This window comes from Phodopus roborovskii, unplaced genomic scaffold (assembly GCF_943737965.1).
Source record: "Phodopus roborovskii unplaced genomic scaffold, PHOROB, whole genome shotgun sequence".
In the NCBI taxonomy this organism is placed as follows: Eukaryota; Metazoa; Chordata; class Mammalia; order Rodentia; family Cricetidae; genus Phodopus; species Phodopus roborovskii.
In genome coordinates, this window is record NW_026126646.1 from 3015406 (window position 1) to 3031445 (window position 16040).

Consider the following 16040-nt stretch of genomic DNA (forward strand, 5'->3'; position numbering starts at 1 on the left):
CGGCACAGGAAGAATCACGGACTGCATGAGGCGTGAGGGATGTCATCGGTGCGCGGCGAGCCTACAGGATGTGACAGGGATCAAACGCAAGCCTTTACTGAAAAGCAGAAACTGTCATCCGTCAAATGTACACAGTGGCGCAGGCCGGCTGCTGGCCCCTCGGAGTCCCTGTGGCTCCCTGCTTCATTAGCCTGTTTCTCTCCTTATCTATTCACTGCTGCCTCCCAAACTTGATTTGGGCACCAGACCTGTTTAGGCTGGCTACTGTGAGCATTTCCCATCATCTGCAAGCAAGATACCGATTTATCTTACGGCTGGGAACAGAGCTGAAGTGATCTGGCTCTGCCACGAGGCGGTTATTTCATGCCCTGTTAATTCCTAATGCAGTAACTACAATATCGCTTCTGCCTTTGAAAGAGGTGCTTTTTTTTCTTTTTTAATATGTGGCCTAAGTGCTCAAATAAAGAACACCATTCTAATGAGGACGAGTCCCCAAACGTAACCTCATTATAGCCACTGCTGTACTAACGCCAGCCTTCCTGCTTTAAGGCAGTTAATGGAGACGTGAGAGACACGAGGTTCTTTCCAGGCAGCACAAACAGGTCAGCAAAACGTTCACATCAGAAAGCGACTGTCTGAGGAGATGGACTGGCATTTCCACCCAGGGATGGTCCAGGCTGGAGACCCCACCTCATCACAGAAGCAGTGTGGGATCCGGACTTCCATTGTTCTAGCAGCCACGATACCGGCCCCGTTCACTGACCCCGAAGGGCAGACTGTCTTCACCAAGGGGCATCTTAAGATCAGAGCAGAGGATCCCTGTACTCTAAGCAAGGGAGCCATTAGGGTCTTCGTCAAAGCAGCTGTGACTACTCTCAAGTCACCCTTCGGATCAGGGGGAGGAATGGGAAGGGTCACGAGACCCCCACCTCAGAGCTGGTGATGGCCCCTGTACCTGTGGCTCAGCGACACGTGGCCCCGTGGTCACCCGTGACTTTTTGATGGTGTGGCTGCTTTGGGGTGACCCGAACTCATTTAAGCACCCCTCACCCTTGCCCTGTCAGTAAGCGTGGGGTTTCCCCCACGCTGGGCATTGGCAGGATCATCTTTCTGTCTGCCACTGATTCTCTATCTGAGTGGGGGATGGAGAGCTATTTACCCTAGCCATGAAAAGGCTTATGCAATATTCCAGGCACACAGGAAGCAGATGTCCAGTTTGGCCAAAACTGGGAAAAATACCCACATGCCTTAATCCAGTCCCTAGTTGGGGACAGTTCCACAGATCATTTCTCAAGAGACACCATCATTGCCAACCTTTATCTGTCACCTGAATGCTCCCCGTGCTTTGCCCCAATCTACGATGCTGCCCTAAAACTGGGTCTGCCTTCAATGCTGCCTACATTCTTTTAGCAAGCATGGGCTGGGCTAACCTGAAAGCCTAAGATCACCCTGAGTGCCAGGGACAATGCTTAAGCTTAAAGCCTGGAATGCTTAGGCTCCAGTCCCAGCTCTGGGTCTTAAGAGCCCCTTTCTCTGAAGGCCTGATCTCTCCAGCTATGGAACAGGAATGGATATGTGTTCTGGCCAGATGTTTTGAGGAGAACCAGGCAAAGCCAGTATGCGCTGTTGACGGGAGGTTTGTGAACTCGTGGTTGTCTATACACTGAGGGTACATACAGCTCCTGTCTCCCTGGGAACCCAGCAGCAAAGGCGTGAGAAAATGGAAGCTGAGAGTTGGTCTGGCTAGGAGACATGCCAGGGGTCTGTGGAGAAGGGTGATTGGATAGAAAGTAGCCTGTCAGCATTGGCAGCCAGAGAAAAGGGCCATACACTTGGGAAGGAATCTTCCAGAAGGGCTCTCTGGCTGATGGCCGCTGTCGAGTGTGAATGTGGCACAGTGGTCGCTAGAATGACCCCTTCCTGGGCAATACCAGATCAGGAGTCAGCTTGGGGGCAGGACCCACTTCAGACCTGCTGAGGCCTCATTTGTGATAACGCTGGCATCCCAGCCCCCCCCCCACCAGCCTTGGCAACCCTGGAAGCTTGTGGAGCAGCCTTCTCCTTGGCTCCCAGGCAAGACAGCTGGATGCGAACTAATAGCCAGTCAGCTTCAAAAGCTGCCGCTGCCACACCCTGTGCCCTGTGCACCCTGTGCCCAGCTGAGGAAATCGATGTGTGTGAAGGCCCCAGCCCCTGAGAACAAAAAGCCAGAACTGAGCTTCCCTTCCGCTTGCTGGAAGTTTTCCTGCCCTCGGGGAAGGCTTATAGCAAGTGATATGTTAAATGATAGACCCAGATGTCTTTATCATGCCCTTGAATGGAGGAAACCCACTGGAATAATAAGGAATCCACAACTCTAAAACCCTGGCTGTCCATCTAGCAGGAGGGGACTAATGCTTGGGGGGCACAGGCGCCTGTCACAGGACCTAACTGAAGAGTCCACAGGGAGGGAAGCTGACTGCAGCTGGTGAAGACTACCCACTGGGCTTCCCAGCCCTGCTCCAGATCATGGTGAACAGAGAAATGCCACCAATGAAGTGTAGGGGCTGACATTGCCAAAAAGCCCTTCCCCTGGGCTATTTAAAATTCCGTAACCGTGGAGAGGCAATTATTTCAACAAGAAGGAGCCCACTCCCTCGAATAAGAGGGGGAAACTGGAATTCACACTGAACATGGTACCATCTTCTGAGGTACCGTAGGGAGGAGGTCATTTCCAGTGCTGGTAGGCATGTAATTAGAACAGTCACTCAAGAGCAACTTGGCATTGTCTAGCCAAGATGAAACTCTCACGCCCAGCAATGCCTGGTCCAGACTGCTTATGTGCCCAAGAAGACCTGTGTGCAGATGCTTGGTCAGGCAGTAATGATAATGCCAACAGCCCAGGGGTCTTCTCCAAGTTGAGGGGCCAGCTTAGTATACATACATAGGAATATGATAGTGCCATTTAAAAACGGTCAGAAGACAATGTAGGCCTGGCTATCTGGTGATAGTAAGTGACAAACTGTAAAACAACATGCTAATTATTCTCATGCACACACCATCCCCATATTCCAAGAATTCATTTCACACCCCACCTAGCCCAAGAAGCATCTCCAGCAGCTGCAGCCCATCCTGAACTCTTGAGGACACTTAGCCTTTCACACTTCTCTACACTGCTAATGAGCATTATGTGCAAACATGGCCGCCTTCTTGTTCCAACTCCGAGTCTGTGGGCAGTCAATACACCTCCCTCTTTCTCTGTAGAGAGCTCGCAAAAGCGGGCATACAGCTGTTACTTGTTGCCGAGGTCAGTGGGATAATACTCTTAAGTGCAAAGACAAAGACCAGCCACCATCAAGCTTAGCTGGAGGTGGCCTCCCTCTCCAAAACCCAGGAACAAAGGCAATGTCATTGGCCAAGGCATCGCCATGGAAGCCTCCCAGTCCCACCACTCACAGGGCTGCTCATGGCCAGCAGGCCACTGAGGGCCCTCTCTGATCTGCGTGCATCCCCCTCCTCCACATCCGAGGAGCCAGGCTGTAGCCTGCAAGGCTGAGCACCACAAATAACACCCAACATAAATATGGCCTAAAAATAGCCATAAATCATTCTCATTCCATACGGTGACAATTCTAATTTATAACAAGAGGGAAGAAAATGAACACGGCGCCTTTTTTTTTCCCTGGGCTTCCAAACTACTGCTGAGGACGAATTCCACCCTGCTGTTACTTACAACCAGGAGTTCCTGATTTACGTATTACTAAAGATGAAATATACCACAGGCCTCCAGGCACGGGGGCTGCTTGCTGAGGTTTAGTGTGAATCCCTGCAGGCTCTCTATGTCCCTGCATAAGCAGCTTCCTTTCCCTCGGCCCCCACCCAAGCTTTCTTTCTGCCTCTACCTACTCTTCCTTTGTGGGGGTGATAAGAACGCCCCCTCCCAGAGCACAAGCCTCCACTCTCTGGGCTCCTGGCAAGAAGGGCTAATGTGTATGTATTAGCGGGACCCTGGTCACAGTGCTGGAGATGGTTCTTTCCAGCGGCACGTTCGGGTAATCTGCACATTAATGTTCCATGCAGTCAATTAAACTGCACACGAGGCAGAGGAGAGGGAACTGGAATTTCTCATACCAGGCTTTTCTTATTCATCACCATAAAACAATTCTTATTGGTATATTAAAAAAAAAAAAGCACATACACATAAAATGAAAGTTATCTCTCTCCATGGGGTAATATAATAAAAGCCATTTGATGCTATTTTTGGCAGCCATAAAAGCACATAATTAACACAGAAAAAAATATCGGCATGACAAAGTGTGCCACAAAACCGTCAGTGCCCAAGGGCAGTCCTCAGAACACAAGTGGGCTCTTGGTCCTTGCTGCCCACTGAGATGTGCCAGACACTGGACATGACAGTAGCTAGGATGCTGGCCTTTACCTCTCTGAAACGCCAGTTGAATCCTGGGAAACTTCTGAGATCTCTCCTGAAGTATATCCCTGGCCACATTCCTTTGGGGGTGGCAGGTAAGACCCTTGGTGGGACTAGCAAGGAATGTGAGAGAAGCCGTACTGGCTAATTAGAGGTCCTGCAGGATCCTCTGAAGGAAAGGGACATCTCTAATGCTGCCCATGGCTTAGAGCCAGAAGAGCAAGGTCACATTCAGGAAGCCAAATACTGAGTTTGTTCCAGATCACAAGCCATTCCTACGGATCCCTTTCCACTCCAGCACTGCAGGAGCCCGGCTCACCCGAGAACCCCTGTCATTACTTTTAACTCTGTAGAAGTTGAAACGCACGCAGGGAGATGAACTATTAGCGTGAGGAGAGTTGCCCAGCCCTGAAGGTCACTATCAGCTGGCCAAAGCACTGGGAGAGAACATTTCCTCACAACAACATCCGTTTTCCCAGAGACCTAACCCAGCACAACCCCAAAGCACCCAGAGACACATATGATAAACATAGTAGAGGACCTTGCAGGCATCTCGCCAATCTCCATCTCCAAGGATGGAGCGGAACACCTTGGCCGGGGTCAGCTCCAAAAGAAATGAAGAGAAACTCTGAGGTAAGAGGGCAGAAGCCAACACCAGCATTGGGGACTTGACAAACAAGAGAAATTCCTTTGATAGTGTGACTGGCATCAGATCGCTCACAAGCAACTCCGAATTCTCCACAGTGGCCCAGAAATGACATTTGGGGGACAGGGGAGCCTTTTCTGCCCTTTACCTCAACTCCCTGGACTTTGAGCTTCATGTGGTCCTCTCTGGTGGTTTTTCCATCTTTCCTCTTCTTCCAACAGTACCCGTCTTTCCTGTACTTCACTTTCTTCCTGTTGTAGAGTATCATGGAGCCATTCTGCGGTCTGCAAGCAACAAATGGTTAAGTTACTGAGAGAACTAAACAGAAGGGAAATTTATGGAGAAAGATACCGCGGACCAGTAAAAGTCTCTACAGAAAAGCAATATTCCACATTTGCTGGGACATAATTTTTCACCTTTTATTGCAGCTCCCTGGATTAACCATGTTTTATGGCCAGCCAAAATTTGCCTGTGGATTTGGTACCTAATGAATTAAATGTGTCAATGATAGGCTTAAAAAACAACCCCTTAGTAATTTCCACAAACTAATCAGGATATATGATGTGGGGGCCCTGAGCTCAGTCGTGAAAAGTAGGCAAAACAGAGAGAGATGGGGGGAAAAAAGCAAAAAGATCCAGGGGTGTTTGGCAGCCTGCAATATCTTATCTCTTGTAGAAGGATTTTCTACACATCTTTTAATCCATCAACCAGCATTAGGGAATAAATAAGTTTAACGCAGACACTAGATGACTACGTTAAGAGCGGGCCAATAGAAGCCCTGAGTGTGAGGCCAACTGTTCCTGATTCATTGCTTGCATTTAGATTACTGCTGGATACAGACGAGCATCGTAGTCCTTCTCCTCTGGCAAGCAAAGTACCTGATTCCTCCCCATTCGGACGTGAGCTGTCAGATGTCTTAGATATACCAAGAACCCTCATCCTTTCTGTGCATGGCTACAGAAGCTTAGGAAATGGCATGACTGAGGACGTGATTGATCAATAAGGTGCTTGCAATGCCAGCAGGAGTACTGTGTAACAAACTGGGAAAATGGTGTATGTCTATACCCCAGCACGTATAGAGCCAGGACAATCAGATGTTCAAGGTCGTTCTTGGCTACATGGCGTCTTCAGTGCCTGCCTGGGATATACCAGACCTTGGGTCAGGAAACAAAACAAAACAAGACATCAAATGTCTTGAGTTTTCCAAAGAAGTAAGCCTCAGCAATGGAGAGCAGAGGAGTGGTGTGTGTGTGTGTGTGTGTGTGTGTGTGTGTGTGTGTGTGTGTGTAAGTGCTGTGGTTATATAATTTTGGGTAGGGGTGTGTGTGTGTAGGTGCTGTGGTCATATATTTTGGGTAGGGATTTACAAAGGGAAAGAACCTGCCCTCAGCTGGCGGCAGGTGCTACAGTAAGCCATTCCAACACTAAAGCTGCAGCAGGTGCAGATGTGAGCAGATCCAGCCCTGAAGCTAGCACAGTCACCCAGGGGCCGGCTATGAGCCACCTGCACCTGTCCACCAGGCACAGATAGGCTTTGCCCGTGGTTTTGTGTGTGCATGTGTTGGAGCCTGTGGCACTCCATCCTCCTCTGAGCCGGATGAGGTAGTGCAGTTGTGGGGTCGTTAGAGCGGCTTGGGTGCACCTTGGCTTGTTATTTCTCTGCTACAATAGAGGTGGGAAGAAAAAACAGGCCAATTCACCCTCCTGCTGCTGGGGGAGAGCCTCCCTCACGCCTCTAACTAACAATGGGCCATTTCACCATCGCAACTGAACACTGGCTATTGATGGCTTAATCTTCCATTGTCTAGAGGGCAAAAAGAAAACCCACCCTCCCCAGTGGCTGCAGCCTAATTGTGGTTCCCACCCAGCCCGACCGTGTCATCCAGCAGCCCCAGGAAGACTAAAGAGCAATTCCATGGGAAATTATAGACTCTTGGTGGTGCCTCCCTACACTTCATTGTCCCCTGATCAGGGTGCAATTGGTTTGTCACTGTTGGTTTCCTCCCTCAGCCTGCACCAACTGAAACAATCACAGGAAACAGCTCCACACACTGTCCCCTGACGGTGTCTATCAGTGCCTACAGGTCTGTACTGGAAACCCCCACAATGGCCTCCATCTCTTCACAGGAGGAGGACTTGTGGAGAGGGGAGGGGGTGTGCTGGCCTCCTTCAGCCCCAGCAGCTCTGGCCACTTGCACTGGATCCTCAGACCAGTGTGAACCCTCCCCAGTGTGAACCCTCCCCAGTGTGAACCCTCCCCAGTGTGAACACCCAGTAAAAGGTCCCCAAACCCAAGCTCCCATGGTTAAGCCCACTGATCAGTGGGGGAGGGGAGAAGGATTATGTTGGGGCTAGTGAATGGGCTCTGTCCCTGCCCTCTCATGGGGGAGGAGGCCGTGAAGACACACATGGGAACACAATCAGGACATCCCTGGTCAAAAACAAAACAAACAAGCTACCTGCTGAGGGAGATCTCAGAGGAAGCCACCCAGCCTCCAGGGACCAAGAAATGACCTGCATCTTCCATCCCTGCATCTGACCTATGCTGTACCCTGCACCTCTCCCCGGGGGGGGGGGAAAACGCAGACAAATGGGGCTGCGGGGCCCCCCCCCAAAAACCCGGGGGGGGGGGCCCCCGCCTCTCTCCGCTGGGGGGGGCCCCCGGGGGGGGGGCGCGTTCCCCAAACCCCCCCGCGGGGGGGGAGGTCTCCCCCCCCCCCCGGAAAAAAGGGGGGGGGGGGGGGGCCCCCCCCCCCTTTTTTTTTTTTTTGTTTTTTTTTCCTTCCCGTTGGGGGGGGGGGGGGGGGGGGGGGGGGGGGGGGGGGGGGGGGGTTAGGGTTAGGGTTAGGTTGTTAGGGTTAGGGTTAGGGTTAGGGTTAGGGTTAGGTTGGTTAGGGTTAGGGTTAGGGTTAGGGTTAGGGTTAGGGTTCAGGGTTAGGGTTAGGGTTGGGGTTGGGGTTGGGGTTAGGGTTAGGGTTAGGGTTAGGGTTAGGGTTAGGGTTAGGGTTAGGGTTAGGGGGGGTTAGGGTTCAGGGTTAGGGTTAGGGTTGGGGTTGAGGGTTAGGGTTAGGGTTAGGGTTAGGGTTAGGGTTAGGGTTAGGGTTAGGGTTAGGGTTAGGGTTAGGGTTAGGGTTAGGGTTGGGGTTAGGGTTAGGGTTAGGGTTAGGGTTAGGGTTAGGGTTAGGGGTTGGGTTAGGGTTAGGGTTAGGGTTAGGGTTCAGGGTTAGGGTTAGGGTTAGGGTTAGGGTTAGGGTTAGGGTTAGGGTTCAGGGTTCAGGGTTAGGGTTAGGGTTGGGGTTGGGGTTAGGGTTAGGGTTCAGGGTTAGGGTTAGGGTTAAAGGGGTTGGGGGGGGGGGGGGGGGGGGGGTGGGGGGGGGGGTGGGGGGGGGGGGGGGAGGGGGGGGGCGGGGGGGGCCGCCGCGGGGGGGGGCGGGGGCGCGGGGGGGGCGGGGGGGGGGGGGGGGGGGGGGGGGGGGGGGGGGGGGGGGGGGGGGGGGGGGGGGGGGGGGGGGGGGGGGGGGGGGGCTGACACGGAAGGGCCTCCATTTACTCCTGACCACTTAAGGCAGGGCAGGCCTGAGCAGAGCAGGGAGGCAGGAACGGAGCTGCACATGGAAGACACGGACTGTGTGAGCGCAGCCAGCCAGCCTCGTGTGTCCATTCACTCACACATGCCTGCTGCTGGCGGAGCACATCACATCTAACCCCATCTGTCACCTGCACACATTCCCCTCTGCACACCAACTCTGTGAGAGGGGCTTCGCCAACACCCCCAGATAACCAGCCTTGTATGCTACCGTGTCTGACTAGTCTGTGGATGCCAGAGAAGCCAAGACTGCTAGCTAAGCAGAGACCGCATCCTGATCTGCTCCCCTGGCTGGCTGGGATCAGGAGTCCTGAGCACCCTTAGCATGGGACCAGGGCTCAGGAGGGTGGAGGCCAGGCTTCCTCTCTCATAGTTGGGCAAACCCTGAGCTACACATTGTCCCTCTATGGAGTCTGGGTGTAACTCTAGGGCTGTTCCAGGATTCCCTTCCTATGACTGGGGTAACTCTGGGTGTCCCACAGCTAAGGTATGCGGGGGTGTCCCAGGTTTCTCCTCCTATTTCTAGGGCAGCTCTGGGTTGGTCCCAGGTCCCACTCCTAGCTAAGGTAACTGTGGCTCCCCTGTCTGGTCCCTGTCCCCTCCTCTCCAGAGTTGACACAATGGAGACCCACTGAGGAACAATTCCTTTATTTACATTCATCCTTTGCCTCCTTCCCCCAACTGCTGCCTCCTGAGGTGGGCTGGAACATAATTTTGGTCTAGACTCTAAACATCCTCCCAGGATATCCTACCAGGACAACTAAGCCTAGACAGGCAGTCTGAGAGCCCGGAGAAGCTCCTGAGGTCCCAGAGCAACTCCACTGGTGGAGAAGAGCTACAAGAGGGGGCGTGGCCACGGGAGCTTTGTTTTAGGCAGGAGGCTGCTGTCCAAGTAACCCTTTCACCTGAGACACTAACAACCAGGAAAATCAGTTACACTCCACACGGTGGTAATAACAAAAGTCCTTGAACTAGAAGAAAGATTCACAAATGACAAGAATATTATAAGCTATACATATATGTGGTATAGGTAGATGAGCGGGTGGGTAGATAAACAGGGTGATGCTGGAGGTTACAAAGTATGATTTGAAGGAGAATTATCCCCAGTGGGCTCAGGCGTTTGAATACTCGGTCACCTGTTGACATAGCTGTTTGTGTCAGCTTAGGAGGTGTGCTCACACTTCTAAAAGCTGGAGGTGAGCGCTGAGGCTTCAGCGCCATGCGGAATTCCCGAGACTCTTTCTCTGTTTCTTGATTGTGGGTTCAAGATGTGAGCCCTCAGCTTCTGCTCTGGCTGCCATGTTTCCTTCTCTTCATGACTGACTCTAACCCTCTGGACTGTGAGCCAAATAAATCCTTCCTTCTACAAGCTGAATGGGTCATGGTGTGTCATCACACCAGAAAAACTAACTAATACAAATAAATAGATATACAGGTAGAGAGATGAAAGATAGATGATAGATACATAGATGATAGATGACAGACAGACAGATGATAGATAGATAGATAGATAGATAGATAATGAGGATAGATGGATGATAGACAGATGATAGTTAGATAGTTTGATTGATAATAGCTGAAGATAGATAGATTATGGATAGACAGATGCATATGAAAGACAAATAATTGCAGACAGATGATATAATAATTAAAGAGTTTCCTCCTACCATAAAGAAAAAGGAAAACTTAAACAAAATGTAAACAAAGGAAAGAATTTAATTAGAAAATATGCCAATCTAAAGAGAACTGAAAAATCTTCTCAAAGATACAAAAACAGGTTTGGATACATACAAAAATATGGCATGTCTCATGTCTCAGCTAGGGTGAAATAAGATCATGAAAAATGTGACCTTTCCTTGAGTTAATTTCTGTCAATGAGAACACCATTAGGATTCTTTTTTAATGTAGAACATTTTCTTACATGATTACTTAAGGGCTGGAGAGATGTCTCAGATGTTAAAAAGTATATAAAAGTGTATATACCTCTTTTGGAAGACACATGTTCAATTCCAGTTCCGGAAATCTAACACCCTTTTCTGACCTCTGAGGGTTCCTGTATGCACACAGTGCACAGATATATATACTCACACACGCATGCGCGCACACACATGCACACACACGCACATCACACACACACACACACACACACACACACACACACACACACACACGAAAACAGAATAAACGAATATTTTAAAAGTCCAGTTACAAGACATAAATACCAAGAAGAGACAAATAAACCCAGTGAAGAAGCTGAGAGACAGGCCTGTTGGGATAGGCTGTAATCCCAGCTATCTGGGGAGGCTAAGGCAGGAAGATTAAAAGATCAAGATTTGCCTGGGCTACAAAGTGAGTTCAAGGCCAGCTTGGGCAACTTAGAGAGATGTCTCAAAATAAACGGTAAAACAAGGGGCTGTGAAGATGACATGGTCTATCACCCAAACATGCCGACTTGAATCTGATTCCCCAGACACATGTAAGAAGCTGGCCGTGGTCATGCACTTTTGTAATGGCAGCACTGGGGTAGGGAAAGGATGGTGTAGAGGTAGGTGGATCCCCAGAGCTCAGGCTGGCCAGTCAGCCTAGTCAAATCAATGAGCTTCAAGTTCAGTGAAAGACCGTGTCTCTACAGACAAATTTGAGGGAAAACGCCAGATGGTGACCTAGGGCCTACATATCTATGTGCATCCATGTGCAGGTATACCCCATACACACGCCCACATCTGTACTAATAAATAAACATATCACACACACGCGTGCACACACACACACATGCACACACACATACACAAAGGATAAGGGCTAGCTCTACCAGCTGCTAACTCATATTGTAAAACTTCTCTCTATATTTTAAAATATACAAGTCTGATAAGAAGAATACAGACCAGTGAAACAGAATAGATATTCCTGCTTCCACATACAAGTTTAGCTTACACAATAAATGAGCTATATCAAGTCAGTGGGGGAATGATGGGAGATGTCATTCTGTAAATATGTTTCTTATATTGGTTAATGAATAAAGCACTGTTGGCCAATAGGAAAGCAAGATAGGCGGGACTAGGAGACAAAGAGGATAGAGGGAGAGGTAGGAGGAGATTAAAAATGTAGGACCAAGAGAGCAGAGGTCCAGGCCCTCTCTCCGGTCAGCCAAGACCACATGGAAATACATAGATTAATAGAAATGGGTTAATATTTAAGACAGAGCTAGCCAATGAGAAATGCTAGTGACAGGCCAACAGCTTTATATCTAATAGAGTGTCTCTGTGTGTTATTTGAGACTGATGTGGCTGTGGGACCAGGCTGGCAGAAAAACTGTAACAGGGGAAGAGGCCAACATTTTAATATGCAATATTAAGATCTGGAGAGGATGCCATTGAGGCTATCCCTCTCCCACTGACACAGTAAAAACCCATGTGAGCTGGCTACATCAGGTTCCCTAAAGGAATGGCACTAGATGACTTTCCATGGTGGCTCATCCTTCTGCAAACCGCCAGCAATGCATGAGTGGCCTAGCATCCTCTCATCAGCCCCAACTCTTGTCTTTTAGACTGAAGCCACTCTAGTGGCTTGTGCTTGTTTTAATTTGCATTTCCCTAATGACTACTGATGCTAACCACCCTTTCATGTCCTTATTAGCTATTCATGTAATTTCTTGGGTAAATGTCTATTTGAATCTTCCGCCCTTTTTTGATTAAATTGCTTGACTTCTTTGAGTTGTCAGAATTTCCCACATAAAGTCCAAATGGAAGTGTTTTTTTATCACACACCTTCTCCAAGTCCATGATTTGTGTGGTTTTTTTTTTCTCCCCTTAATGGTTTCTCTGAAATCTTTGATAATATCCAGATTGTCTGTTTCTTCTATTTATGAACTTTTAGAGATGAAGAAAGTTGTTACTTGGTCCAAGGTCATAAAATTCTCCTCATGTTTTTTTCTAGGATTTTAATGTTTTTAATTGTTTCCATTAGGCCTGGGATGCAGCTTGCAATAGTTTTTGATATGGGTGACTCAAGGGTCTTAGCTGCTTTCTGTTATAGTGATATCTGATTGTCTCAGGTCCATCTTTTAGACTGGAAATGTCTATCCTGCCTGCCAACCCATCCGTTGAATGGCTTTTGCATTTTTTTTGTTGAAAATAAATGGAGTATAAACATAAGGTTCTATTCTTTATCTTCATACACTCTTCTATTCTCTGTCCTGACTCCTGCAGTTTTGAAGCGAGGGACCCCAAGTCATCTGTCTCTTTTTAAAGTTGTTTTTGGCTATTCTAAGATCTTTGTATTTCCATATGTATTTCATGATTAACCTGGTAATTTTAGGATTGGGAAGAAAGATTAAAGGGTTTTTACCCCTGTTTTAGGTTGCTTTTTTTAAATGTGTTATGTGTGAGTCCCCATAGGCAAAGCCAGCACAGTGGCTGCAGAGGCCGGAAGAGGGCATTGAATTCCCTGAAACAGAAGTCACACACAGTTGTGACCCCTGATGTGGGTGCCAGGAACCGAACTCTGACTCCCTGCAAGAGCAGCAAGGGTTCTTAACCTCAGAACCGTGCCTCCCCCCCCCCCCCCCCCCCCCCGGGAGCTGGACAGGATTGATTCAAGAAGTCAATTTGGAGAGAATTGCTGTCCTGATAGCATTGAGTGTCTCAGCCATGTCCAATGATGTGATTTTTTATTCCATTAACATGGAATGGCCTCTCCAACCATGTAAATCTGGGTTCTCCGTGTGTAAAACTCTAGAGCTTGCAATGTACAGGTATTAAACCTTGTAAAGCAAATCCATGCTAATTAATGTATTCTATTTAATGTTCTTTGTGAATGGAGTTGTTTCTTTAATTTCACTTTAGGATTGTTCATTTCTACCTGATAGATGCATAATTGACTTGTACGTATTGATCTTTGTGACTGTAACAATTGATTGCTAACTTGATAGGTGTTAGGATCACCTTGGAGGCAAGCCTACAGTACAGGCACACCTGTAAGGGACTCTCTAGATTAGGTTAGCCCCTGGGCATGCCTGGGAGGGATTATTTAGAATAGCTGAATTGAAGTGGGGAGATGGTCCCTGGGTGTGGGATCTGTGCTGCATAAAAAGGAGAGAATGGAGCTTGGAGGCTCTGAGAAAAACACTTGCTGTGCAAGCCTGATCCCCAGAGAGGTGAAACATGGAGGCGTAGAGGCAAGGTGGAAGGAGAGAACGGACTCAGGGTTGTTCTCACATGTCCACATGATCACCATGTCACGTGCCACAAGCTGGAGTGACACTTCTATAAGACACTATAATAACTATGAATAAAATGAAGACTAGTTTTTTGTTTGTTTGGTTTTGTTTGTTTGTTTGTTTTGAGAGAAAGTGAGGTGGGCACTGGCACCCATTGCTCTGTTTCCTGACCGTGCCTGTGAAGTGAGCATCTGTCATGCCTCTTTGACATCATGCCCTGATGAACTGTACCCATGAGCTATGAGCCAGAACGAACCTTTTGTTTCAAATGGTTTTCACCAGGGTGTTTTTAATCAGAAAGGCTGGCTATGACAATCCTGTATGTCTCATGACCTTCTACATTTCTGCCATTACCTTCCTGTACAGGTTTTGTAGATTATGTAGACTTTCTACATGGTAGGTCTTTCAGTTCATTGAAGGGGAGTGAATCCCAGTTTTGTTTTGTTTGCCTTTCGGTATAGTATTAGCTGTAACGATGACTTAAAATTATGTGAAAAGGGCTCAGGGAACCACTTGACCAGCCATAGGACAATTAGAGCATGAGGAATAGTAACAAATACAGTGGTTAGAATGCATTAAATATGTTTAGTCTCTGGATTCATTGTGATCCTAAAATAAACAAGTAACAAAACCCACACACTGCTCACTGCTGGAGGATGCCTGTGGCCTAAGACATGGTTTGCAAAACCTGGAGAAAAACAGAAAACAGGGAGAGAGAGACTCACAGGCATCCCACCTTCTCTGCCATCAAAGGAGGAAAGAATTTTCTCTACAAAAGCCCTCGGGCAGGTAGAAGAGAAGGAGGGAGCAAGAGGCAATCCCACCACCTGCAATCTCAAGGGAATTAGCAGCACTAGGCAGGTGAGCCCTGCAGGAGGCTGCCCAGAGGGACAGCCTGGCAGTAAGTGCCCCTTGATGGGGGCACATTCTGCTACTGAACAAACAGAAAAGACTTTGAAGAGAGAACATAAAGTTGGGATGGGGTTGTATTGGGGAACAGGAGTCTAGGAGGAGTTGGAGAAATGGGGGGGTATGATCAAAATACATTTTATACACGTATGAAATTCTCAAAGAATAAGTAAAAATAGTACTAAAATGAAAGACCTTAGAAGTAGGTCTCTTGACTCAGCTTCCGTTTTCTCAGCCTCCCAGAGGGACAGGACCATACTACACGACACCATGGGAGGGCTGTCAGCAAAACCCACACCAAAGGGAACACTAGAGTCAGGACATACGTATTACAACACACCAAACACATCCACCAATTGCAGTGGCTGTCCCTAAAGTGGGCGCTGACAAGGCCAGATGGACTGTGAGTACATGTACACATACATGGGTACACGTATTTTTGTGAATGTGTATATGTGTATGTGTATAAGTGCATATGTGTATGTGTACAAGTATGTGTATATATGTCTACATATAGATGCATGTATATATGTGTGTATACACATGTGTGCGTTTGTATGTGTGAGTTTATGTGTGCTTGTATATATATTTGTATATATGTGTGTTACATGTTTGTATATATGTGTATCTATGAATAATGTGTATGATATATACACACTGACTAGCTATTTAGAATTATTAACCTGAAGTAATTATTGCAGGGCAGAAGTAGTTTTAAAGGTATCCTATTGTTTAGAGATACAGATTAAACTATTTATTGATGAAATCGTACAACGTCTGAGCTATACTTCACTTACGGTCAGGGAGCAGGAGGGCTGAGGAATGTGGAGCACTGAGCACAGCTGAAGGCAGGCTCAGGGATGTGGGAGCCCGTAGCTAGTTTGTCTACACTTGTAAATGTTTGCAATGCCCATAAGGAAGATGACGGTTGTATGGTCTGGAGAGGATTCTTGGTGACATCTGAACCTCAGCTTCCTCCTTACACACCTTGAATAAATGCCTTGGCTTCCTGAGAACCTAATGTGTGTAAGATGCCTAGCAGCTGCTGAGCATGTAACATACGTGCCCATGACTATTCCTACTCACAAACTTGGCCCCTTTATGAAGGTTCACCCTCAGCAGCAGTGACAGGAAGACAGAGAGAATAAAGCAATGATGCATCATGGGTATGTAGCTGGGACACTCAGTAAGGGAAGAGCCATCCCTAAACCCTAAACAATGAGGCCATCACTTTAGGATGGCAGTCGATGACTGACAGCCGCTAATCAGAGGA

General features: G+C 48.2%; 1 protein-coding gene and 1 long non-coding RNA gene across 2 annotated transcripts in view; one reads left to right on the plus strand and one right to left on the minus strand.

Annotated features, from left to right (window-relative positions):
* Positions 1–16040, minus strand: part of Camta1 (calmodulin binding transcription activator 1) — an 804682-nt gene that overhangs the window by 386161 nt on the left and 402481 nt on the right. Inside the window, exon 5 of the mRNA XM_051173965.1 lies at positions 5203–5338. Coding sequence (XP_051029922.1) covers positions 5203–5338 — 136 coding nt within the window. The remainder of the gene's footprint in view (positions 1–5202; positions 5339–16040) is intronic.
* On the plus strand, positions 7844–8581 carry LOC127213530 (uncharacterized). The gene is made up of 2 exons (XR_007833644.1): positions 7844–7885; positions 8395–8581. It is a non-coding gene; the product is annotated as an uncharacterized LOC127213530 (long non-coding RNA).